The sequence below is a fragment of the Vipera ursinii genome, assembly GCF_947247035.1.
Source record: "Vipera ursinii genome assembly, chromosome: 12".
Classification (NCBI taxonomy): domain Eukaryota; kingdom Metazoa; phylum Chordata; class Lepidosauria; order Squamata; family Viperidae; genus Vipera; species Vipera ursinii.
In genome coordinates, this window is record NC_139525.1 from 20,045,514 (window position 1) to 20,070,634 (window position 25,121).

At 50.4% G+C, this 25,121-nt stretch overlaps 1 protein-coding gene across 2 annotated transcripts in view; it reads left to right on the forward strand.

Moving 5' to 3' along the window:
* Positions 1-10,058, forward strand: part of MSN (moesin) — a 95,631-nt gene extending 85,573 nt beyond the window's left edge. For both annotated transcript variants that reach the window (XM_083372329.1, XM_083372330.1), the window contains exons 12-13: positions 5,326-5,559; positions 7,295-10,058. In XM_083372329.1, coding sequence (XP_083228455.1) covers positions 5,326-5,559; positions 7,295-7,459 — 399 coding nt within the window. In that variant the 3' untranslated portion in view covers positions 7,460-10,058. The remainder of the gene's footprint in view (positions 1-5,325; positions 5,560-7,294) is intronic.
* The last annotated feature ends 15,063 nt before the right edge of the window (positions 10,059-25,121 follow it).

The following is a 25,121-nucleotide window of genomic DNA, read 5'->3' on the forward strand; positions in this document are numbered from 1 at the left end:
TGACAGCGGCGGCGGCTGGGTAGCGGAGGCAGCGGCATCGTCGGCAACGGCGACGGCGAGAACCCGGCGGGGCCCTAGCCTGTCATCTCCCCACGGGCCCGAACACCGGCGGGGGCAGTGGCGATGGGGCGCCTCTAACCCGCCCCTGAGCCGCTGCAACTGCTGCAGCCATCCGGAGTGGGGCCGGTGCTTCCACCCTCGGCTCCCTATTATGCCTCCCTGGGCAACAGCGGCACCTGGGATGATCAGGAAAGACCCCGCGGATCAAATGGATCAGCTAGGCGGCGGAAGAGACAGCCGCAGCAACCGCCCTGAGCAGGACCGAAGTCGTTGCCCTGCTTCGACCTCCTGGCCTGCTCCTGAACAACGGCGGCATCTTCCTGGGATCAAGGAGATGCCGCAGACCGGCTATGCGGACCCGATCGACCACCACCGAGGGGCCTTTGACAGCGGCGCTAAACTTCTCCAGGCCCCGGTCAACCAACTCACCGAAAACCCCTCGACGGCAGCACCACTAGATGCGGCGTGGCGTCCCCGGCCCGCACCCTAGGTGCCGACGGTATCTCCGTGCCGATCAACACCCCTAAAGACGCCAGGATGCAGCTGACCGTTGGAGATGACGGCGACTAGACCACCGAGGCCATCAACATCTGGCCTCCACCAGCTCCGAACCCCCTGCCCTCCCTCGCCCCACAGGACATGATGGGCCTGGGTGCAAGCCACGGTGGCAGAGTGGCCTGTCCTACACCTGCAGCCCCATAGAGGTGAGAGCTCTATGGGGTATGCTTCACCCAGAGTGGGTCCTGGACCACCCCCAGAAGCAGAATCACAACCCATCGTGAGAGGATGGGGAGTGGCCTGCTTCTGGGGTTCACCCAACCAAGTGGCAGTGGCTGGGTGACGGTCCAGATACCCACCTACCCGACTAGACCCTCCTTCTAATGCTCCACCCAGGGGACCGCCTTCCCAATGCTCCCCAATGCTCCCTATGCGTCTTCAATATTCTAGCATAGATCTACTCGCCCTCAGGAGTTCCCCCCTCTCCTGGGTTCGTCCTGCCTTCAATACATCAAACCTCGATGACGGGCCTGACCATTGGGCCTCTGAGAGATGGCCAGGCAGGGTCAGGGGCCTCCATCACAAGACCAACAAGAGGCCCCTGGTTAAGTTTCTTGTTAAGTTTTTTGTCGGGTTAGGGAGGGGGGCGGGAAAAGAGTATGGCTGCTCGGGGAAGGCAGGCCTTCCGGGTACCATAACGCAGGCCAGGCCTACGACCATTCGCGATGGTGAGAAACGAGGACCAGTCGCCGACAATAACCAATGGCGTACTGACGAACATCCTATTCCCAGGATGGTGGGGAACGGCAGAAGTTGCACAAACAGAGGGCCGTATCGTCACTGGGAGTGTCATCTCCGCTCTGTACAAGCGGTGAGACGCTCCGACCCTCTGTACTTCCCCGGAGGACCGGGGAGCGAAGGTGTGCAGCCTCCTATGCTAAGGCTGGTCTACCTGAATGCCAGGTCCGTAGCTAACAAGGCACACCTTGTTCGTGACCTAGTGGAGAGCGAGCACGCGGACCTGGCTTGCATCACGGAAACCTGGCTGGGCCAAGAGGGTGGTGTCCCTCTGGTTGACCTCTGCCCGCCAGGTTTCCAGGTGCTGCACCAGCCTCGGACCCGTGGGAGGGGCGGGGGAGTGGCAGTTATCATCAGGGAATCCCTTAGCCCGCGAGAGACCACCGTCCCTCAGATGGTCGGGTGTAAGTCTCTCCTACTGAGATACGGCCCGGGGGCGCAGTTGGGCCTGCTGCTGGCATACCTACCACCTAATCGTGCAGCGGCAGCCCTGCCCGAGCTACTCGATGTCCTCTCAGGGTTGGTGGTTGAATTCCCAAGACTCATGGTCTTGGGCGACTTTAACCTACCGTCCCTGGGAGGATCGTCCGATCTGGCTCGGGAGTTCATGGCTTCCATGGCGGCCATGGACCTGTCGCAAATAATTTCTGGACCGACTCATGAGAGAGGCCACACCCCAGACTTGGTGTTCTTGTCTGGACGGTGGTGCGATGATATCGGTGGGGGTGCCACGACTGTTACGCCCCTGTCATGGACCGATCATCACCTCCTGCGGCTAGACTTCCCCTTTGCCACCCCCCGCCGTGGGTGCGCGGTGCCAACCAGATGGTACCGCCCTAGGCGCCTAATGGACCCTAATAGGTTCCAGGCAGCGCTTGGGGACGCACATGCACTCCCTGCTCACAGCTCGGCGGATGCCTTAGTGGAAGCCTGGGAAAAGGCAGCCACGGAGGCTCTGGACCGAGTTGTACCCTTGCGGCCTCTGACCCGGCGCAGATCCCAGCGAGCCCCATGGTTCACCGCGGAGCTCCGGGAGATGAAGCGTCGGAGACGGGGCCTAGAGAGCCATTGGAGATCCAGTCGATCCGAATCCGACCGATTGCGATTAAGAATCCTCACCAGGTCTTATCTCGCTGCGATAAGGGTGGCAAAATCCTCATCGCGTCCGCAGATAATCGCCCGGCTGCCTTGTTCAGGGTGACTCGCTCCCTACTCCCTACTCCCTCGCTCCCTACTGAACCAAGAGGTGAGGGAGGAACCCTTGCAGGGTCGAGCCGAGGAATTCGGTCAATATCTGCTGGATAAAATTGCTCGGATCCGAACCGGCCTGGACTCCAACTGGGCTGAGCTGGAAGAACAAGGCATGGACAGTCTTGTCAACGTCATCTGGGAGGAATTTGATCCTGTGACTCCTAAGGAAGTGGACAGGATTATGAGGAGGTTGAGCTCCTCCACATGCTTACTGGACCCGTGCCCTTCCTGGCTGGCATATGCAGCTCGAGAGGGGACACGAGGCTGGTTCCTGGCGGTCATCTCCGCTTCTCTGAGTGAGGGTCACTTCCCCACCGCCTTGAAGGAGGCGGTGGTGAGACCTCTCCTCAAGAAGCCCACCTTGGACCCATCCTCATTGAATAACTTTCATCCAGTCTCCAATCTTCGCTTCCTTGTGAAGGTTGTTGAGAGAGTGGTGGCGCACCAACTCCCTCAGATCCTGGATGAAGCGGTTTATCTAGACCCGTACCAATCGGGCTTCAGGCCGGGCTACAGCACGGAGACGGCATTGGTCGCTCTGATAAATGATCTCTGGAGAGCCCGGGACAGGGGCCATTCCTCTGTCCTAGTCTTATTAGACCTCTCGGCGGCTTTCGATACCATCGACCATGGTATCTTGCTGCGACGCCTCAGGGGACTGGGAGTGGGAGGCACGGTTCTGCGTTGGTTCTCCTCCTTTCTCCAGGGTCGCTCGCAGTCGGTGCTGGCAGGGGGACAGAGGTCGACCCCGAGGCCTCTCGCTTGCGGAGTCCCTCAGGGGTCGGTCCTCTCGCCTCTCCTGTTCAACATCTACATGAAACCGCTGGGCGAGATCATTCGCAGCTTTGGAGTAGGGTACCATCAGTATGCTGATGACACCCAGCTTTTCATCTCAACTCCAAACAACATCAGTGATGCCCTCGACGTGATGTCCCGCTTCCTGAAAGCGGTCCGGGAATGGATGGGGAGGAACAGGCTTCAACTGAACCCGGACAAGACTGAATGGCTGTACGTACCGGCAAGCCAGGATACTCAGAACATCCCATCCCTTAACATCGGGGACAAGTTACTACCCCCTGTTGATAGGGCCCGCAACCTGGGTGTCCTCCTAGACTCGCAGCTCTCCCTGGAAGATCACATAGGAGCTGTGACCAAGGGGGCCTTCTCCCGGGTCCGACTAGTTCGCCAATTACGGCCTTATCTGGACCTGGATGCCTTACGTACAGTCACCTATGCCCTTGTGACCTCTCGCCTAGACTACTGTAACGCTCTCTACATGGGGCTGCCCTTGAGATCCACTCGGAAGCTTCAACTGGTGCAAAGTGCAGCGGCACGGACACTCTTGGGAGCCTCCCGATACTCCCATATCACACCTCTCCTCCGTGCGCTGCACTGGCTTCCAGTTGCCTTCCGTGTGAAGTTCAAGGTGCTAACAATGACATACAAAGCCCTACATGGCATGGGTCCGGACTACCTACGGGAGCACCTTCTGCCAATGTCAGCACCCCACCGTCCTGTGCGCTCCCACAGAGAGGGCCTCCTCAGGGTGCCACCGCTCAAGGAATGTCGGCTGGTGGCCCCCAGGGGGAGGGCATTCTCAGTGGGTGCGCCAGCCCTCTGGAACAGCTTACCAACCGAAATCCGGATGGCCCCCGACCTCCGCACCTTCCGGCGCGACTTAAAAACTTACCTGTTCCAGCAGTCCGGCCTGGCCTGATAGCTCTAATTGGGGTCCCAGTTTGTATTTTACTATTGTTTTTTTCACTATTGTTCATTCTGTATGCCTACCTTATTCTGTACACCGCCCCGAGTCCCTCGGGAGAAGGGCGGTTTATAAAAACAAATAAATAAATAAATAAATAAATAAAATGGATGAAAGACTCCCAGCAGAAGACTGACTGGAGAGGCAGTGGGTGCTCATTCACCAGGCATCTTCAAGTCATTCTGGGATGCTGGAATTTGGATTCCTGCTCTGGGCGAGGCAGAAGCTAGGACCCCCGTGGCCCCTCCCAATCATCCATTTTGCCTTCTGGACGATGATGATGACAAACAACATATCAGTGTTGTTTTATTTCTAATTGCCAGGAATATTGTGTTCCAATTTAATTTGATTTAAAAATTCTTAGTAATTTCTACGCATAGCCATTTTTTAGAATTTCTAATAACTTGAAATCAGGCAGACAAATTTGGCTCTTGGTGAATGAGAATGTAAATAATGAAAAACATTTGACCTCAGGCCTTTTCCATGGGGAGCTTAGAAAGGGTATTAAATGGGGAGTTGGGATTCCTTGACATTTTGACTGATGACAGAATTCCAGATATCTTCATGGAGGCCCCATTTTGTTTTCCCATTGACTTTCTTTGTTTTGTAAACAAAGCGAATTTATGCACAGAGTTCTATTTGTGTGTCTTAACTTGTTCTGAAGTTTTCTTGCCACGCAAAAGAGTTTTCCATTATTGCTGTGCAAGCCCAAAATATATCTGGACATGTGAAGCCGATACATTTTTGCTGCCCTTAAAACCACACGCTTTGCATCCAGACTCCTCCTTGGGCTGCTTTTTGTCTTAGTTCCTACAAAAGTCACGTTTCTGTCATCACGGAGGTGTTTCTCTCCTGCTGCTTCAGTCCAAAGGCTAGATCTCATCACAGATCCAGTTTCTGCTCCCTCGACATAAGCAGGTTCCTCAGGCTGCTTTCTGCTGCACTCCCTCTTTCAGGCCCAGTTGGTTCAGGAGGACTTGCAGAGGACCAAAGAGGAGCTGAAGTCCGTTACCAGCACTCCGCACGTGCCGGAGCCCATGCAGTCGGAGAACGAGCAGGATGATGAGCAGGATGAGAATGCCGCAGAGGCCAGTGCGGAGCTGCAGGCACACGCCTCGATCAAGGACCGCAGTGAGGAGCAGCGCACCACCGAGGCAGAGAAGAATGTGCGGGTTCACAAGCACTTGAAGGTGAGATGGGCCTCACTCTGCCCAGTGAAGCTGATGGACTACCGTGTTTTCCTGAAAATAAGTCTTATTTTCTTTGGGGCTCTGAAATGAGTACTAGGGCTTATTTTCGGGGTAGGTCTTACATTACCAGCAGGCAGTGAGCACACAGGGGCAGGGCGGGGCCTGTGCATGGGGTGGAGACACAGCGCGGCGGCGATGGGCCAACTTTGGAGTGTGATTGTGGACCAACTATGGTATGGTAAAGGTACTGTATGGCAGTTCGGGAGAGGGGGCCTGCATGCCCTTCCTGTGCCAGCCCACCCTCTGCAGCCCCGGGGTGACTATGCTGGGTGGCGGTGGGAAGGGTGCTGAGGCGGCGGCCAGTCCGATGCTCCTCCAGATGGAGTGGGGGGCTTTTGACTCAAGGATGCTGTGTGGCCACCTTACTGGCCTGGCCTGGCCCGTCTGAGAGATGACTGAGGAGGTGGCAGCCGAGGGCCAAAGCAGCAGGTGGAGCGCTAGAGGTCGGGAAGGGAGCAGGCATCCTGCCGTCAGTGCCCATGCTGGCTGTCCCTTCCCCACCAGAGCCGGAATGCTGCCATGTTTACAGTAAGTGCCAGTAGATGTTGGCCTTCCTTCTGGGGTGCCTGGGAAGCTGCTGCAGGGCAATGGGCCCATTTCAGTGCCTGGTGCCCTTAGGGTGTTTGCCTTGGTACCTGCTTTCCAGCTCTGTCGCATTTTTCTACGGCTGCGGAGCTGGAGAGCTTGCCCCACCACCTCCCAGATGCCCTCAATTCCCCCAAGCATTTCTTTGCTTACCTAATTTCCAGCCCTGTCGCATTCCTTCTCTGCCATCTGCAGTCCCACAAACAAAAGAAGTTTGTGGGCCAAAAAAAAGTTCAATCATCATTTCCAACTTCATGAGATCTTTTTTTTTTGTGAGAAATTGGAATTGATTGATTGACCTTTTTTCATAGTCTCACAAACTTCTTTTGTTTGTGAGACTGCACACAGTGGCAGAGGAAATGGAGCTGGAAATCAGGTAAGCAAAGAAATGCTTGGGGGAAGCGAGGGCATCTGGGCAGTGGTGGGGCAAGCTCTCCAGCTCTGCGGCCACAGAGAAATGTGTGGGAGCTGGAAAGCAGGGGGGGATCTGCCAAGCCTCATGGCAGCAGCATTGATGGGCGCATTGTGCCGCAAATGGCCGAAACTGGCCATAGAAGCAGTGGGGTGGCATAGGAAGCTGTGGCAGGGTACCACAGATCCCCCCTCCCTCACCAGCTTTGCCTCATTGCAGTGGTACTGGCAGCTCCCCCCCTCCTCACCTCGTGTCTATGGTAGCAACCAAATGGAATGGGCAGCCGGCTGGCTGCACAGACTCTTAAGTAGGGCTTACTTTTGGGGTAGGGCTTATAATTAGGCCCACCCCCAAAATTCAAGCTAGGGCTTACTTTCAGAGTAGGCCTTGATCAAGGTTGGTAGAATGAGGACCCAGATTGTTGGGGGTCATAGGTTGACTCTGTAAACTGTAAACTGCTCAGAGTGCTGTAGAGCACTGTGGAATGTATATAAACCTATGGCTATTGTCATTCTATTGGCTGCTGAATTTCACCAACATGGCCTTGGGACAGCATAAGAAGCAGCCAGAATTGCCCCACCCAGTCTAGGCAGTAAGACTGGCCAGAAAGAAAGATCTCGGATGCCACAGGTGCCTTGGGTGGCTGATGTTTCCTCCTTCTCCCTTCTTGCCCTGCAGGCTCTCACCTCTGAGTTGGCCAATGCGCGGGATGAAACCAAGAAGACAGCGAACGACATGATTCATGCCGAGAACATGCGGCAGGGCCGTGACAAGTACAAGACACTCCGCCAGATCCGTCAGGGCAACACCAAGCAGCGGATTGATGAATTTGAGTCCATGTAGTCATTCCAGCCTCTGCTGTACCTCCCCCCCTTCCCATCCTCCCCTCCCCCATGCAAATGTGCGATGCCGGAACCATCCACTACAGGAGAGTGAATAGATCAGCCTCCTGGGCTGATGTTCAAAATAGGACCAAACAGGAAGAAAAAGCAAAAGTCAGTTGTGCCTTATTGAGTTTTCCAATGGCCTGCCTCTGTTTAGTAGGGGTGATGAGCTTAAGTATCATAATGCTTTTTATTGCTTATAAGAAATATATTAGTGCAGCTGCTGCCGGCACCACTGAGCTGCCGGTGGAGCCGATATCTAACCACGGACCACTTCCCTCTCCTAACCTCACTTGCTGGGGTCTGGAGGGGCACGGCTTTGTTCTGACCTAACTGAAGTCCCTCTGGCGGTTTTCGCTTGTCAAGGTAGATGCTCTGCTTGGGAAGAGGAGATTGTGGAGAAGGGAAGGAAGCACCGAAGGGCAATGGCCAACTTGCCTTCTCCCTTCTTGGCGCCAAAGAGCAAAACGCTGAGCAGACCAAGCCAATCCCTTAAGTTTCTCCAAGTGCTCCTTACTGAGACTGTTGGACAAAATTGGATGCTCCTTCCCTTCTTCCCATCTTTTGAGTAGACTTGCTACAGAACTGTTGTCTTCCCAAAAGACAACAGTTGACCATGGAACAGTTTTGCCAACCTTGTCAAAACATTTCAGAGAGGTTGTGAGTCAGCTGGAAATCTCAAATGGCGAGACATGGCTGCAAAACTGCACCACTCAGCCTTTTAGGTCATGCCTCCCACGGACATGCATGATGGTGCCTTAATGACACTCTCTAGTTGTGTAACATTTTACGAAAGTCTTCTTAGTTCCTGTAATGCAAAACCAAAAATACTTTCCACAAAGATGTATTTTGTGTGTTAATCTCCATGTTGCCGGCTACTCTACCGTTAAAAAGGTTAGGTTTTGCTTTGACAGGGTGCCCGTTCTGCTCCTTTGGAAGGGTGTCCTCTCCTCATTTCCAAATCCCATCACTCAGAGGGCCTCCAGGTCTTTGACTCTAGACAAAAATGGGTGGTTGGACTTACAGGTCTATCTCAGTGGTTGGGTTGTTTGGCGGTTTTCCAGTAACCTTTGAAAGGTCCCTCCTTTTTGAGTTACCTCAGGGTGCCTGTCTTAGGATTCTTCCCGTGGATGTGGAAGGGTCAGAGATGAGTCCATGGTATTCCGTCTCCTTTCTCAAACTTCATTATAAATGGCTTCCCCTGCAGGAAAGCCCCCCCCCAGCCCCCTTTGCTTAGCACTCTTCAAGTCTTTTGCTACACATTTGGCCTTTTTCTGCCTTCCACACACACACACACACACACACGAATGCACACACAACAATCCCAGCTTGCATTTATCCCAAAAGTATTACTCTGAAACAGCACCACAGCTCTAAAAGCAAATTGTACTGGGTGTAAGGTTGGCCAAACTCAACTCCACTAAGGTTGGTGAGAAGGAGTTGCTGCACAACTGTTCCAGAGCATCACCTCAGGTCCGGGGCCTCGAGGCTGTGCTGGGAGACCTCCGCTTGCAGCCAGAGGCATCACAGTGTAAGCAGCCCAACTTTTCCAGAGAAAGACCCTGCAGATTGCCCTTCTCGCTTCCTCTTCCTCCCCTTCCTTCTTCCGATTCTACGTGCCTTTGGGAAGGGATGGATGAGAGGATGTGGACAATCATCATCTTCTCCCCTAACTCCCCCTGAAATACACCAACTGAACCATTTCCTAAAAATTACTCATTGGGATGATTTCCGAAGAGTTTCTCTGAGTCACCATTAAAACGTGTGGTGCTGACTCTTCCTCTGGGCCCTCCTGTAAACTCGGCCTAAGCTTGCCAGAGGCCTGCTTGGATTTCCTTTTTTTGGCCCTGCAAAAATGCCTCCCAGATGGTTTCTCCCAGGACCCAGATGTGGTGGGGCTGCCAATGCCGGGTGCTTCCAGGGTAGGCAGTGGCCCGCTGGGGGCCATGAGTTCGCCTCCTCGGTAGTTGGTTCAGCTCTTCCCTGATCTTAACCAGTATTATGTGCTCCAGTGACAATGGTATTGATTTCATGCTCTTTTCTAGCTATGCATGATTAGAAAATATTAATCTCAGAAGTGTTGAGGGGAAATAACTTTGTTCTCCCTTCTTCATAGAAAATGTATACTGTGTTGTAAAGAGGTGATATTTTGCGGAAATTAATGTAAGATGCATTCAGTATTACAATGAGATTTTTAGAAATTTTTTTAATTATTGGGTTAGAAAACATGGAGGTTTTTTTCTCCCTCTCTGCTCCCCCATTTGTTTACTGCTACACTTGGATATGTGCTATCCTTCTGGGGGAGGGAGTTTGCCTCATTAATCATCTTTTTTTTGTCTGGCTTTATATTTGTGTTATGGAATTTTTGCTGTAAATTATGTCTTCTTTTTTGACTCTCCTTTTTACTTGTAATGTCGACGCACCAGCCTTCTCAGGGGAGGGCCTGCAAGGCGGCCTGTGGCGGGGAGCAGAGGCACTTGCTGCTGTCCGAGGTGTTTGACTCGATCCCCCCTCTCTCTTTGCATCAGTGCCAATAAAGTTTCGACCAAGGCAGCTGCTGCTGGCTTCCTCTGGCCTCTTCTTTTCTTAGCCGGGTCTTCCCAAACAGCCCCTTGCCAGAGAGGGCATCATGCAGCCACTGGATGTGACACTGGAGGGGTTTTTCCAGAAAGGGGGGGGCAGGTGCCTGGCACGCACCTTCTCCAGCAGCTTTTGCTGCATCTGCTCCAGGAAAGTGTTGAGCAGCATCTGCTGGCGGGGCAGCCTTGGGTTGCCCAAACGCCAGAGGGAACTTCGCAGACAGAATCTGAACTTAACACGATTCCACTCAGCCACGTGATCCCATCCCCCCAACACTCCCTATTATGTGGCAGGACACGGAAGGCACCCGGTTCTCCAGCTGCTCCCAGCAGCTCCCTTGCAGATCAGCAGGAGACAAGCAAATTGCCCCAGCTCCTCCTGTTCCCCAGGCAGGGCGGGGGCAGGGGGCAGCTGTGCAGTGAATGCCTACCATTTGGGTGGGACTGGTAAGAGTGACCCCAATATCCAGCCTCAAGTGGGGGCTTGGAGCTCCCATGGACTTGGGGGTATAACCACACCTTCACCTGAGCTTGGCCAGAGTTGCATCCCAGATAGTAAACCTCAGGAAAGTGAATTGTGCATTATATGACCATTTGGGTTTTATCCCATCTTAGATAGTGAACATACCTAATATTTGTTCCTTCTACTTTTCTCACAACCACAAACCTGTGAGGTGGGTTGGGGTGAGAGAGAGTGATTGGCCCAAAGTCATCCAGCCAGCTTTCATGCCTGAGGCGGGACTAGAACTCACCGATTCCTGGTGATTGGCCCAAAGTCACTTAACTGACTTTCAGGCGGGAGCAGAATTCACAGCTCCTGCTTTCTAGGCCAGCACCTTAAGCGCTAGACCAAACGGGCTCTATAGTTTTCATTGATTAGAACCAGGCAAGTTGTAGTTGAAGGGGCCACAAAAACTTTGGAGAGGTGCCAGAGGCATGGTGGTGGGCCTCTATCCTGCATGAGGACTTTCTTTCCCAGTTGGAAGCGATTTTGTTTCTTTTCCGTTTCTGAGCTCACACCTCTCTTTTTCTATAGTGTATTTCCTCGCCTTCCAAAATGGCCAGTAAAAATTGCAGGCCTGGAAATTAAAGGAGAGGGCCTTGGGTGGGGCTGTGCATTGCTTGCCCTCCCACCAGGGGACTTAGAGTTCCAAGTGGGTCCATCAGAGTTTGTCATTAAACTGGACTTGGGTCTCAAGTGGATGCACCAGGATCAGCCTTGAGCCCTTTATTCTTCAATATTTGTAATGATTCAGATGAAGAGGTGGCAGGATGCTTAACCAATCTGCAAATGAATTGAATGAGGAATAGCTAGGAGAGAAGAAGCAAAGAAACAATTAGAATGGTCTATATAGGCTGGAGAACAGAGCTACAAGTAACCATGGCTTGAAAAATAGATGCAAAATGAAATAGAAACCAAATGCATTGCAGTAGGATGTGACATACCAGATTTAGTAATTGCACTTGGAGGGAAAAATCATGTAATAGTTGCCTGTGGACAGAATGAACCAAGAACATGATGGGCTGCAAAAAAGGCAGATGCAACTTTAGGGCTCATCTAAAAGTTTCCAAAAAAGACAAAATCTGGCTGCATTAAATAAGGTTATGCTTCAGATTCAGAGAAAAGACACAGAGATTTATTATTTTAGAAAGTAGAAAAAAGGCTAGCAAAAATTCTGTAAGGGAAAATAAGGACAATTCGTACATTTAATGTTGAGAAAAGAGGATCATAGGCCCAGCATGCCAGTTTTTCAAGAACAGGAAATTCTTGAAATGGTGCCACTAGAGGGCGCTCTAAAATTTGATGTGGGTATTTTTTTATACAGGTCTTACAAATCAAATTGAACTATCTCGATGCATTTTGCAGACTCTTCCCCTCATATGGAGCACACATTCTTCAGGCAAAATTCCACATTTATGCTACCAGTCTGTTTCTTTTTCTATGCTTTCATGCTCCGTAAGATAGTCATGTGGGGTTTTTTTTGTGTTTCAATGCTTTTTCTTTAAAAACAAAAGCGTTACCCCCCGTGTAGAAGATCAACAGAAAAGTGAATTCAAGATTTCCAAGCAAGCCAGCCCATGTAGGTGAAGAACTGGCAAAAAGTGTTGGACTTGGATAAGGATTGCGCTGTATACTACTGAAGGAGATTTGGAAGACTAAGTGCTCTTTATCCTAAGCAAAACACACCAACTTATCTCCTTTTCCTGGTTCACCTTCTATAAGGCAGATGCCAGACTTACATTACAGGCAGGGTCCCAGTTAAGTGGGAATATTGACAAAATCTATGTAAAATGTACCCAACATTTTCTAGTCCAATACCTGCCGTAGCAGTTCTCATAATTTATGATGCAGTTAAAAGTGCCCAAGAATCTTTTGACAAACCCTGCTCTTTATCACATACATTTTCCCGTGTAAGCTCATTCCAAAACCATCAACATTTCTGCACTTTGTGGTCAGGGAAGCTGAACAAGATGTAGTCTGATGAATCAGGCATGGATAGGGGGCCAGCAAGTATTCTACCTCTGCTCACTAGACTGAAAAGCTGGAAGAAACGGGGGACAGGAAAACTGCCTGGATGGGTCCCTTAAATCTGATATTTTATCTTTTGCTTCCTTTTTAGATTCAATTCTTTACCAGATTTCAGATAGGAAAGGCCTAGGCTGGAGCAAAATGCTGAAATCTCCCCCCCCTCCCCCCTGCATCCTGTTGGTGACATCCTGAAATGTTTTTGTGCCCCTGCAGAGATCTCTTTGGACTCAAGATGGCAGCTGGGGCTTCTGTCCCTCTCTCACCATCTGCGTTGCTGGGTCTCCTTACTCCCCCTGCCCACACGGAGAGGAAATGCTGCTTTGATGGGGTGCAGTAAACACTTGACCAGGGCCCACACATGCTGCTGTTGTCCCAATGTCAAACACAACAACCACCTTGTCTTTGATAACATTAATATTCAGCTCTGTTGGATATTGAATTGAACTGAATACTTTATTAGGCCGAGTGTAATTAGACAGACACGGGATTTGTCTCTGGTGCAGAAGCTCTCAGTCTGTGCAAAGCAACAGAATGATGATCATCATCATAGTAATACCAATGAGGGGGGCAGTAAAGAATAAGAGTAAATAATATTACATGGATAAATACGCATAAACATTAGACAGCACTGTGAGAATTAGATGTTCAGCAGAGTGATGGCACAAAGGAAAAAACTGTCCAGTTGTCTTGTCCTGCAATGTCCTATGGCAGCATCCTGAGGGGAAAAGTTGAAACAGATCATGTCCAGGATGTGACATATTCCCCCTCCTCCATAACAATGCTCCATTATTTTCTTCAGCTCTTGAAGAACACATCCCAACATGCCACTCTTGATGGTTATCCCTGACTGGCTACACTGTCCCCACATTCCAGAATGGAGAGAGGTCACCAGCTGGCCTGCCAATGTCCTTGGCACAGGCTCCACACCACATTTGTCTCTCATATCTCTCTGCTCAAGGCTCTCCAGTGAGATAAGCAGCTTAGTGGTTCCTGTCCCACCAATTTCTACAGGTTGATGTGATTGACCAGTTTTATGGACAACATGAATACAGGATAGAACATGGCAGAAGTTCATCAATGCTCAGGGCAGCTGGGGAAACAAATCCTTCAAATCCTGGCCAGGAAATTAATGGGTGACTTTGCAAAACATAGAATAAACAATAATAGGATTGAAAGGGACCTTGCAAGTCTTCTAGTTCAACCCCTTGCCCAAGCAGGAGACCCTATACCATTCCGGACAAACAGCTATCCAGTGTCTTAAAAACCTCCAGTGTTGGAGCACCCACAACTTCTGGAGGGAAGCTGTTCTACTGATTAATTGTTCCCACTGTCAGAAAATTTCTCCTTAGTTCTAGGTTGCCTCTCTCCTTGATTAGTTTCCACTTCCTTCTTGTCCTGCCTTCAGGTACTTTGGAGAATAGATTGACTCCCTCTTCTCCATGACAGCCCCTTAAATATCAGAAGACTGCTATCATGTCACACCCAGTCTTTCTTTGGTTAGACTAGACATACTCAGTTCCTGCAAGTGCTCATTGTACATTTTAGCCTCCAGTCCCCTAATTATCTTTATTGTTTTTCTTTGCACTTTTTCTAGAGTCTCAACATCTTTTTTATATCATGGTGACCAAAACTGGTTGCAGTGTTCCAAGTGTGGTCTTACTAAAACAGTATATAGTACTACTACTTCACGTGATCTTGATTTTATATCTCTGTTAATGCAGCCTAGGATTGCATTGGCTTTTTTGGCAGCTGTTGCTTATACTTAAGTGGTTATCCACTAGGATTCCTAGATTTCATTCACAGTTGCTGTTGTTGAGCCAGGTACCACTTTTCCTATTTGGTTTTTCTTACCCAAATGAAAGACCTTACTTCTCTCAATGGTGAACTGCATTTTGTTGGATAGGGACCATCGTTCAAATCTGTCAAGATCCTTTTGGATCTTGAGCCTATCTTCTACAGCAAAACAATGGCAAGTACCATCTTGAATGCATTTGGGTCAATATAAAAAAAGAAGGACATTGTCATAGGTTATACTACAGGTCACCCAACCAAACAGAGGAAATAGATGAACTATTTACTAATCACTTAACCAAGGTATGTAGGAAGCACACCACAATAGTAATAGACTTTAAGTACCCTGACATCAACTGGGAAACAAACTGCACCTAGTGGAAGATCAAACAGATTCTTGACAAACTTAGCAGACAACTTTGTATGAATGAACCTTTATTGTCAAAGTACAACCATGTATATAATGAGATTGGCTGAGCCTCCCTTCGTGCCCCCCCGCACAACTCACAGTGACAACAAACCCACCTTCTTGTTACACCATGTGAGCTAATTGCACAACACACCGGCCTTGCAAGTCAATCATACATTTTTTTTATTTTTAATTCCATTTATATCCCGCCCTTCTCCGAAGACTCAGGGTGGCTTACAAACTTAGCAGTAGCCTTCATTTTATGTATATGCCTGCTTATTAGGGCTTTCACACCCACCCCCAAGCGGCATTATTACAAAGTCAGCTTATTGCCCCCAACAATCTGGGTCCTCATTTTACCTACCTCGGAAGGATGGAAGGCTGAGTCAACCTTGAGCCTGGTGGGATGCGAACCTGCACTAATTGCAGGCAGCTGGTGTTACTTAAGGAGGCATTAGCCCACTGCTCCACCAAGGCTCACATAAAGTTATTTCCTGTTCAAGAGCCTGACAGCCCATGGATAGAAGCTGTTCTTCAGCCTGTTGGTATGACTGGCTATACTCCTGTATCTCCTGGTAAAGAGGTACCGACCAGGGTGTGAGTTGTCCCTAAGAATAGGTGAGCCCTGGAGATGTCATCCAGTGGTGTCAGGGGACAGCCCGCGATGTTTTGTGCTGTGCTCACCACCCTCTGTAATATCTTCCTATCCGTGGCTGTGACACCAGCATACCAAACCACTATACAGTGCGAGAGGACGCTCTCTATAGTATACCGGTAAAAGAAGGTCATTAGCCGTTGTTCTACCCTGTTCTTCCGCAAGACCCTGAGGAAGTGGAGTCTCTGTCGGGCCTTTCTGGCCACCTGGGTTGTATCCCAAAAGGTATAGAAAGAAACTAGAGGGTCAGCTATACTGGACTTAATTTTCACTAACAGAGATGAAATGATATAAGTCATTAAAGTTACAGGAACCTTGAGGTGGGGGTGGGTGGGAAATGACCATACCATATTGGAATTCAACATTATGAAAGCAGAGAAATAGAACAAAGTCAAACTAGAGTCTTGGAGTTTAGGAGAGCTGATTTCAAAAAACTTAGAGAGAGCTTGGGAAGGATTCCATCGATGAGAATCCTCAAGGGGGAAACAGTTGCAGGAATTGGGTAAGTCTAGTTTAATGAAAGGAAGGACTAAGGGTGACATGATAGCAGTGTTCCGATATCTAAGGGGCTGCCACAAAGAACCTATTCTCCAAAGTACCTAAGGGCAGAACAAGAAGTGATGGATTGAAAATAATCAAGGAGAGAACCAATCTGGAACTAAAGAGAAATTTCCTGACAGAACAATTAATCAATGAAATGACTTGCCTCCAGAAGTTGTGGGTGCTTCAACACTGGAGGTTTTTAAGAAGAGATTGGACAACCATTTGTCTGGAATGTTGTAGGGTTTCCTACTTGAGCAGGTGGTTGGACTAGAAGATCTCCAAAGTCCCTTCCAATTCTCTTATTCTTTCTAAAGTGTTGGCTATTCCCCCCCAGTTTGATGTCTGCAAATTTGATGGGTTCCCCCTCTATCCCCTCATCTAAATCATTTATGAAGATGTTGAGTACAAAGGCAAAATCTTGGGGTACCTCACTGTATGCTTCCCTGCATGTAAGATGTAATTTCATTAAGGACTACATGTTGAGTGTGGTTGGTCAGTCAGTTACAAATCCATCTGGTGATGATGCTGTCAATCTCACGTTTTTCTATCTTGCCAAGAAGGCAATCCATTTTGACTTCTTGTCTTTTTGACAAGACAAGGGGGTCTCAGTGCTCCTCAGACATGTCTGGCATCATGTCTGGCAGTAATAAAAAATCAAATGGAACACAGAACAATTATTCAAAGTAGAAAGCAATATGGCCACATTTCCAGGAATCTCCAGTGTTTAAGTTCACCTGTTAAAATGATGTATTCAGCATCTTCTGGGGGGCTCAATTACACATATGCACGGGGCAGTGCACACCAGCCCCTGTTCTTTTTTAATTCACCTCTCCTGCCACTCTCTCTTCCAAGTGAAGAAATGGAGATTACCTCAAAGAGCTTGGTTGGTCCAAAAGAACATGCAACATCTTCTCCCATCCTTGAAGGAGGAGTAAGTTTGTGAAGTTGGAAGTCCGAGCCATAAATTCCACTGACAAGCCCAGGCAAGGTAGCTAAGTTTTCTTTATACAAAGAATGCATTCCCTCTTAACCTTTGTATCTCACAAGAAGGTCGTTGCAGACTGACAGATGGAATTCCGTCAATTCAACTGGTGAGGACATTTTTCTGTCTTTTCCTAAGGATGTTTTTGGCCACTGCTGGCTGCTTCATAACCTCAGGAAGCCTTTAGCTCTGTGTGTGTGCTCTGCCATCATGGTTTGTTAACCCTAGTTCATGCCTAAGCAGATTGTGTGAATACCACTGGTTTCTGCATCTGAAACATGGGACTAGAATTCAGTCTCCTAATGATTGGCACAAACTCCTCCAATTGGGTTTTATGTCTAAAAAGGTGCCTCAGACTCAGATAATAATAATAATAATAATAATAATAATAATAATAATAATAATAATAATAATAATAATAATAATAATAATAATAATAACAACAATCGCACAGTCAGCCAGATGTTCAGACTGGAATTGGCATTTTTGTCTACCTATCAAGTCCTTACCAAGGACCTGGGATAGGAAGATATGGATGTTTGATGGTATTACAGATATCGTCGCAGGATGGAAGCAGTTACTAGTAAGGCTGCCTTTTGCAATTGACTAATGGAGAATTTGTCAATGCCAAGGGTGTTCAAGTGGTGCTCCAGTTGTTTTGGGATTGCACCCAAGGCGCCTATTACTATTGGTACTACTCTTGCTTGCCTTTGCCACAGTCTTTCTATTTCTATTTGTAGGTCTTTGTGTTTTGTTATCTTCTCCAGTTCTTTCTCATCTATTCTGCTGTCTCCAGGCACTGCCACGTCCACTCTCCAGACTTTTTTGTCTTTCTTATCGACAGTTGTTAAATCCAGGGTGTTATGTTGCAGGTGCTTGTCTGTTTGAATTCTGAAGTCCCAGAGCAGTTTAACTTTATCATTTTCTATGACTTTCTCTATTTTATGATCCCACCAGTTCTTGCTTACAGGCAAATGATATTTCTTGCAGATCTTCCAATGCACCATTGTTGCTACTTTGCCATGCCACTGCTTGTAGTCAGTCTGTGTGATCTTCTTGCAGCAGCTTACCAGGTGGTCCACTGTTTCTTCAGCTTCTTTATATAGGCGGCACTTAGTGTCTGTTGCTGTCTTCTCAATTTCGACTTTGTATGCATTTGTCCTTAAGGCTTGGTCTTGTGCAGCCAGAATTAGTCCCTCGGTCTCTTTCTTCAACTTTTCTGCTCTTAGCCATTGCCAGGTCTTGTTATTATCTGCTTTCCCAGCTATTTCTTTTAATGTACTAGCCATGTAGTTCTGCTTGAGTCCAGTCCACTATTCCAGCTGTGTATCTCATTGCCCAGGTGTTCATTGCCTTCACGGTATTTCCTCCATTGAGTTTGGATTTTAAGAGGGCAGGTCTTGATCATACCATTTGGGGTGAGTTTGACCCTGTGACTCTGGATGATGTGAACAGGTTCATGCGTAGACTGAGCACTACAACTTGTTTACTGGACCTATGTCCCTCCTGGTTGGTTTCGGCCACCTGGGAGGTGACAAGGGGCTGGCTCCAGGCAGTTGTCAATGCTTCTTTGATGGAGGGTGTCTTCACCTCCTCCTTAAAAGAGGCGGTGGTGAGGCCCCTCCTCAAGAAGCCTGCCCTGGACCCAGCCTCGTTGAATAACTACCGTCCTGTCTCCAACCTTCGCTTTGTAGCAAAGGTTGTTGAGAGTGCTGTGGTGCATCAGCTCCCACAATTCCTGGATGAAGCGAACTATCTGGACCCATACCAGTCCAGTTTCAGAGCCGGCTACAGCACGGAAGCGGCATTGGTGGATGATCTCTGGCGGGCCCGGGACAGGGGCTGTTCCTCTGTCCTGGTCCTACTTGACCTCTCAGCGGATTTTGATACCATCGACCATGGTATCCTGCTGCAACGGCTCGAGGGGTTGGGAGTGGGAGGCAGTGTTTTACGGTGGTTCTTGTTCTGAACCAGCCCTCTTCTGGCCTTGTAGTAAGGCAAACCCCTATTCAGAAAGAAGAGACTGGAGAGCGTCCAAGGCTAAAAGGCATCTGCCAAGATTTATTACTCAATTAACAAAAACACTAGAGCTTGACTCCTCAAGCGGAAGAGTTGCTTTCAGCAACCAGCCCCTCCCCAAACACTCCTTTTATTGAGAGCTCAGGGCGTGGTCTCCCTGTGCCTCCTCCCGAGGAGTCCCACAGCCTTTCTTTGTTTGTTCCTGCTCGACTGCCTCCTGCGTCGGGCGTCCTTGAACAGGGCCAGCTGTGGGTCATCATCCTCCGCACTATCGGGCTCACGCAGCTGAGAAGAGGTCCCCGGCTGAGGGCTCTGCAAAGCCTCCAAACCATCATCAGCCGGTTCGTCTCCCTCCTCCCCCTCATCTGAGTCATCCGATACATCGGAGCCGGCTGTCGGACCCACAGGCTGGCCCTGAGTCACAACACTATCCCGCACCGCAGGGCCCTTCCCCCGGGTCTGCCGATCCGGATGCGGTCGGGATGGGAACTGTTCGTGAAAAGCAGTCACCAACGCAGGGGCATGAACGGCGGTCGCGTCTTCCCATGTGAAGTCCTCCGGCCCGTACCCTTTCCACTCGATCAGGTACTGGAAGCGACCTTTCAGCCAGCGGGAATCCCTGATGCTGGCGACCTCGTACTCGGGGGTGCTGTCGCCATCACGAGGTCCTGATGGGGGAGGTTCCGCTTGGCGAAGTGGACAAGCCGGTTGTTCGGGGACCAACAAGGACCAATGGAAGACGGGGTGCACGCGCAGGGAACGTGGCAGAGTTAAACGATAGGCGACCGGGTTGATGACGGCCTCGACTGGGAACGGTCCAAGGTAATGGTGGTCCAGCTTCCTCGCCGGCCGAGTGGATGGTAGGTTCCTGGTGGACAGCCAGACCCGATCCCCCACCGATAATGGAGGCGTATCCCTTCTCGACCGATCAGCGAACCTCTTGTAGTCGGCCTTGGCCTTCTCCAGCTGCCGTCGCACCAACCGATGGATCGCCTGTAATTCCGCCATGAATTCGTTCGCTGCCGGCTCCGGTGAGTCCACGGGAGAAAGGGGGAAAAACCTGGGGTGATAACCCACGTTGGCCAAGAACGGTGTCATCTGCGTGGAGGTGTGCTGCGAGTTGTTAAAGGCAAACTCGGCTATGGCCAAATAGTCCACCCAATTGTCCTGCTGCAGGTTAACGTAGCAGCGCAGATACTGCTCTAAGATGCCGATGACCTTCTCGGTACCCCCGTCGGTCTGAGGATGATGCGCGGATGAGAGGCAAACCTTAATGTCCAACTCCTGCCAGAAGCGGGCTGTAAACTGGGCCCCCCTATCGGAGACGACCCTATCGGGAAGGCCGTGCAGCCGGAACACCTGTTGGATGAACATGCGACTAGTGGCGCGAGCTGACGGTAAGCCGCGACAGGGGATGAAGTGCGCCATCTTGGTCAACATGTCCACCACCACAAACACTGTCGTGAAGCCGGAGGATGGGGGTAGATCCGTCAGAAAGTCCATGGACACAGCCCCCCAGGGTCTCTTGGGCGTTGGCAATGGCTGCAGTAAACCAGGCGGGGCCCCTGTCGCTGACTTGGCCTGCCTGCATGGGACGCAGGAGGTGACATAAGACTGGACATCGTGTCGGACTCGGGGCCACCAGAAGGTACGGGAGACCAGGTTCAGAGTCTTGAACAGGCCAAAATGCCCCGCAGCCGGGTTATCATGACACTGGCTGAGGACGAGTCCCCTGAGTGGCCCTCCCGGAACATAGAGCCGGTCACGATAATACAGGAGTCCATCCGTGACCGACCAAGGCGAATCTGGCCCCACCTCTTCCTTCCGCTGAGCCACCCACGCCTCCTGCTGCTGCGCCTCCCGGATCCGAGCCCGTATATCCACCGGCTCCCGCACCGCAGCAAAAGACTCGACGGGGATCACGGTCCTGGGCGGAAGCTTGTCTTCCGCTCGGGTGTACTCGGGCTTCCTGGACAGAGCATCCGCTCTCTGGTTGTGCCCGCTTGGTATGTACCGCACCCGGAAGTCAAACCTCGCAAAGAAGAGGGACCACCAGATCTGGCGTTGGTTCAAATTCCGAGCGGTCTGCAGGCTTTCCAGATTCTTGTGGTCCGTCCGGACCTTGATTTGATGCCGCGCCCCCTCCAGATGATGCCTCCAAGCCTCGAACGCCGCCTTGATGGCCAGCAGCTCCTTCTCCCAGATGGTATAGTTGCGCTCCGAGGGGTTCAATTTCCGGGAGTGATACGCGCAAGGGAAAAGGGTACCGTTGGGCGTCGCTGCCTGGAGTAACACGGCCCCAATGGCAATGTCGGAGGCGTCCGCCTCCACGACAAACGGCCGTTGCGGGTCAGGATGCTTCAAGATGGGCTCCTTCATGAAGGCGTCCTTCAAAGCTTGGAACGCCTGTTGTTCGGGGGCGTTCCACTGGAACCGAGTCTTCTTCTGCAGGAGCCGGGTAAGGGGGGCTGTCAAGGCAGCAAAGCCAGGGATGAATGTTCGATAGTAGTTGGCAAATCCAAGAAGTCGCTGAACATCCTTCACGCGACGCGGGGGTTGCCAACTCTGCAACGACTCAACTTTACTCGGTTCCATGGCGATGCCCTCAGGAGAAATGTGGTGACCCAAGAAATCGATGGTCACCTGGTAGAACTGGCACTTCTCTAACTTGGCAAACAGCCGATGTTTCCGGAGGCGCTGCAGGACCTGACGGAGATGCTGATGATGCGCTTCACGCGACGGGGAGTAAATCAGGATGTCGTCCAGGTAAATCACGACAAACTGGTCCAACAGATCTCGAAAGATGTCGTTCATAAAATGCTGAAACACAGCGGGGGCGTTGGTCAGGCCAAACGGCATCACCGTGTACTCGAAATGTCCATAGCGAGTACCAAACGCCGTCTTCCACTCATCACCCGGCCGAACCCTGACGAGGTTGTAAGCTCCACGCAGGTCCAGTTTCGTGAAGATCTTAGCCTCCCGGAGTTGGTCCAAGAGCTCGGGGATGAGGGGCAACGGGTAGCGGTTACGCACCGTGATGGCGTTGAGTTTCCGGTAGTCACAGCAAAGCCGTAACTCGCCCGACTTCTTTTTGACGAAGAGCACGGGCGCAGACACTGGCGAGGACGAGGGCCGGATGAAACCACGAGCCAAATTCTTGGTCAGGAAGTCCCGCAATGCAGCCAACTCGGGCTCCGACATGGAGTACAAACGCCCCACTGGGAGAGGCGCATCAGGGACTAGATCAATGGAACAGTCATAGGGCCTGTGCGGGGGTAATTGGTCCGCCTCTGACTCGCTGAACACATCAGCAAAGTCGGACAGTTCGGGAGGCAAGGAAACCCCTGGGGAACCCTCCACCTGGCCGGCACAGATATGGCGGGTGTGATCCACGCACTGCAAACTTGGGAAGGTGACCAAGTTCTGAGACCAATAGATCTGTGGATCATGCGCCCGGAGCCACGCCAATCCCAAGACCACGGGGAAGTGCAGTTCCGAAGTGATGTAGAACTGGATGGCCTCCACATGAGAACTGATGGCCATACACACGGGTTGCGTGGCGGCCGTAATAGGCCCGGACAGGAGCACTCGACCATCGATGGTCTCCACAAGCATGGGCGGATCCACCGGACACTGGGGAACAGCCCATTTGGCCACGAAGGCCGAGTCCATAAAGTTAGTGGTAGCCCCAGAGTCAATTAAGGCATGGACCGGAATCCCCTCTGGCTTGCCAGGAAGGATCAGACGTGCCTCCAAAATCAAATGCCGTGGAGGTTCACAGGCACCGTCAGAACGGCGTCGCTCGGCGTGGTCGTTGTGGGTCGCCCGATCTATCACACCGTCTAGATCGGGCTCGGGCCGTTTCCCAACAGCAAAGTAGAAGACTTTCTCGGGGCAGGCTTGGTCACTGATGCCCGCTGACGCTTCCTCGGGCAAGAAGCAGCCAAATGTCCAGGGTCCCCACAGTAAAAACACAACCCCCCCGATCGTCGTCTGTCCATTTCCGTCACCGAGAGACGGGACCTGGCGGCACCCAGCTCCATTGGCTCCTCCCTCTGGACTGGGGGCTCACGCACAACAGGAGCGGCAGGGGTCTGTGGGGTGGCACAGCGACTCTTTCGCTGCTGCAGCCGGGCATCGATCCGCAGACAAAGATGGATCAGCCCATTCAGGTCTGAGGGAATGTCCACGCGGGCCAGCTCATCCAACACCTCCAAGACCGAGTGGCTGTGGATACCGGCATCTCGTATTGTCCAACAAGTTCCATCTCTTTTGATGGGGGGGAGGTATTGCCCCCTTCAGAAAGGGCTCGCAACTTGGGTGTCCTCCTGGATTCATGGCTTAATTTGGAAGATCATCTAACAGCCGTGACCAGGGGGGCCTTCGCACAGGTTTGCCTAGTGCGCCAGTTGCGCCCCTTTTTGGACTGAGACTATGCATGTTTACCCACACCCTCGTCACTTCTCGCCTGGATTACTGCAATGCTCTTTACATGGGGCTGCCCTTGAAGAGCACCCAGAGGCTTCAACTGGTGCAAAATGCGGCCGCGCGGATGCTTATGGAAGTATCTGAGTACTCCCATGTTACACCACTCCTGCGCAAGCTGCATTGGCTTCCGGTTACCCTCCAGGTGCGATTCAAGGTGCTGGTAATAACCTTTAAAGCCCTACATGGCTTAGGCCCAGGGTACTTGTGAGACCACCTGCTGCCATTGTCAACCTCCCATCGCCCGGTTCGCTCCCACAGAGTCAGCCTCCTCAGGGTGCCATCAGCTAAGCAATGATGGCTGGCGACCCCCAGGAGGAGAGCCTTCTCTGTGGGCGTGACCCTCTGGAATGAACTGCCCCCACAGCTGCGGATGGCCCCTGACCTTCGGTCTTTCCGCCGTGACCTGAAGACCTGGTTGTTCCAACAAGCGGGTCTGGACTGACTACGTTTTTTAATTAGACTTTTTACTGGGTTAAATTGTCTCGTAATTTTGCATTTATTGTTTAATTCTCTTTTAATTTTTTTACTCTATGTTTTTTTTAATTTTTATTGTTGTGAGCTGCCCTGAGTCCTCAGGGAGAAGGGTGGCATATAAATTTAATAAAACCAAATCAAAAATCAAATCAAATCAAATCAAGATCTTCTTCACTCTCTTGATGTATTCACCTCTAATCTTTTTCTTGACTTCAGTGTGCTTGATGTTGTCAGCTTGAAGGATACTCAAGTATTTGTAGCAATCTTCCTCATCCAGACTCTTAATGTTATTTTTGTGGGACATCTTGATTCCTTCAGTTTTCACTATTTTTCCTCTTTTGAGAGAAAGTGTGGCATATTTGTCCAAGCCAAACTCCAATATCTTGGCTATATATACAGACAGTGTTCAGCAGCGATTCTATTTCAGATGATGTTTTTCCATACAGCTTCAGATCATCCATGTAAAGGAGGTGGGATAGTCTGGCAGATGTTTTTGATGTTTGATAGCCATGTCCTGAGTTCAGTATTGTTGACAGAGGAAACAGTGCAATAACAAATAGTAGTGGTGATAATGAATCTCCTTGAAATATTGCTCTCTTGATGTTAACCTCTCCCAGTCTTTCACCATTGACCTGCAACTGTGTCTTCCATTGTGCCATCGATCTTTGCACAATTTTTCTGATGTTTCTACTGACTCCTGTTATTTCTAGGCACTTGATTATCCAGTCATGTGGCAGAGAGTCAAATGCCTTTTTGTAGTCAATCCATGCCACCTTCAGGTTGGTCTTCCTTTTCTTGCAGTTTTCCAAGATCATTTTGTCTATTAGGAGTTGATCTTTTGTTCCTCTGCTATTGGGGTGGTTTCCTTTCTGCTCGGGTGGAAAGAGATTGTTTTCAACTAGATGCTGTTGTACTGCATCAACTACCACACCAGTTAGCAATTTGAAAGTTGTTGGTAAGGAGGTAATTGGCCTGTAGTTGCCTGGTGTTGCCCCTTTTGCTGGATTTTTCATTATTAGGTAGGATTTTTCATTATTAGGTAGGTTTTCCCAGTTGTTAGCCACTTTTCAATTTCTCCTCCTTGTAGTATATTGTTGAACTGCTAACTGTTGAAACAGTTAGATGTTTCAACCAAAACCCATGCAGTTCAT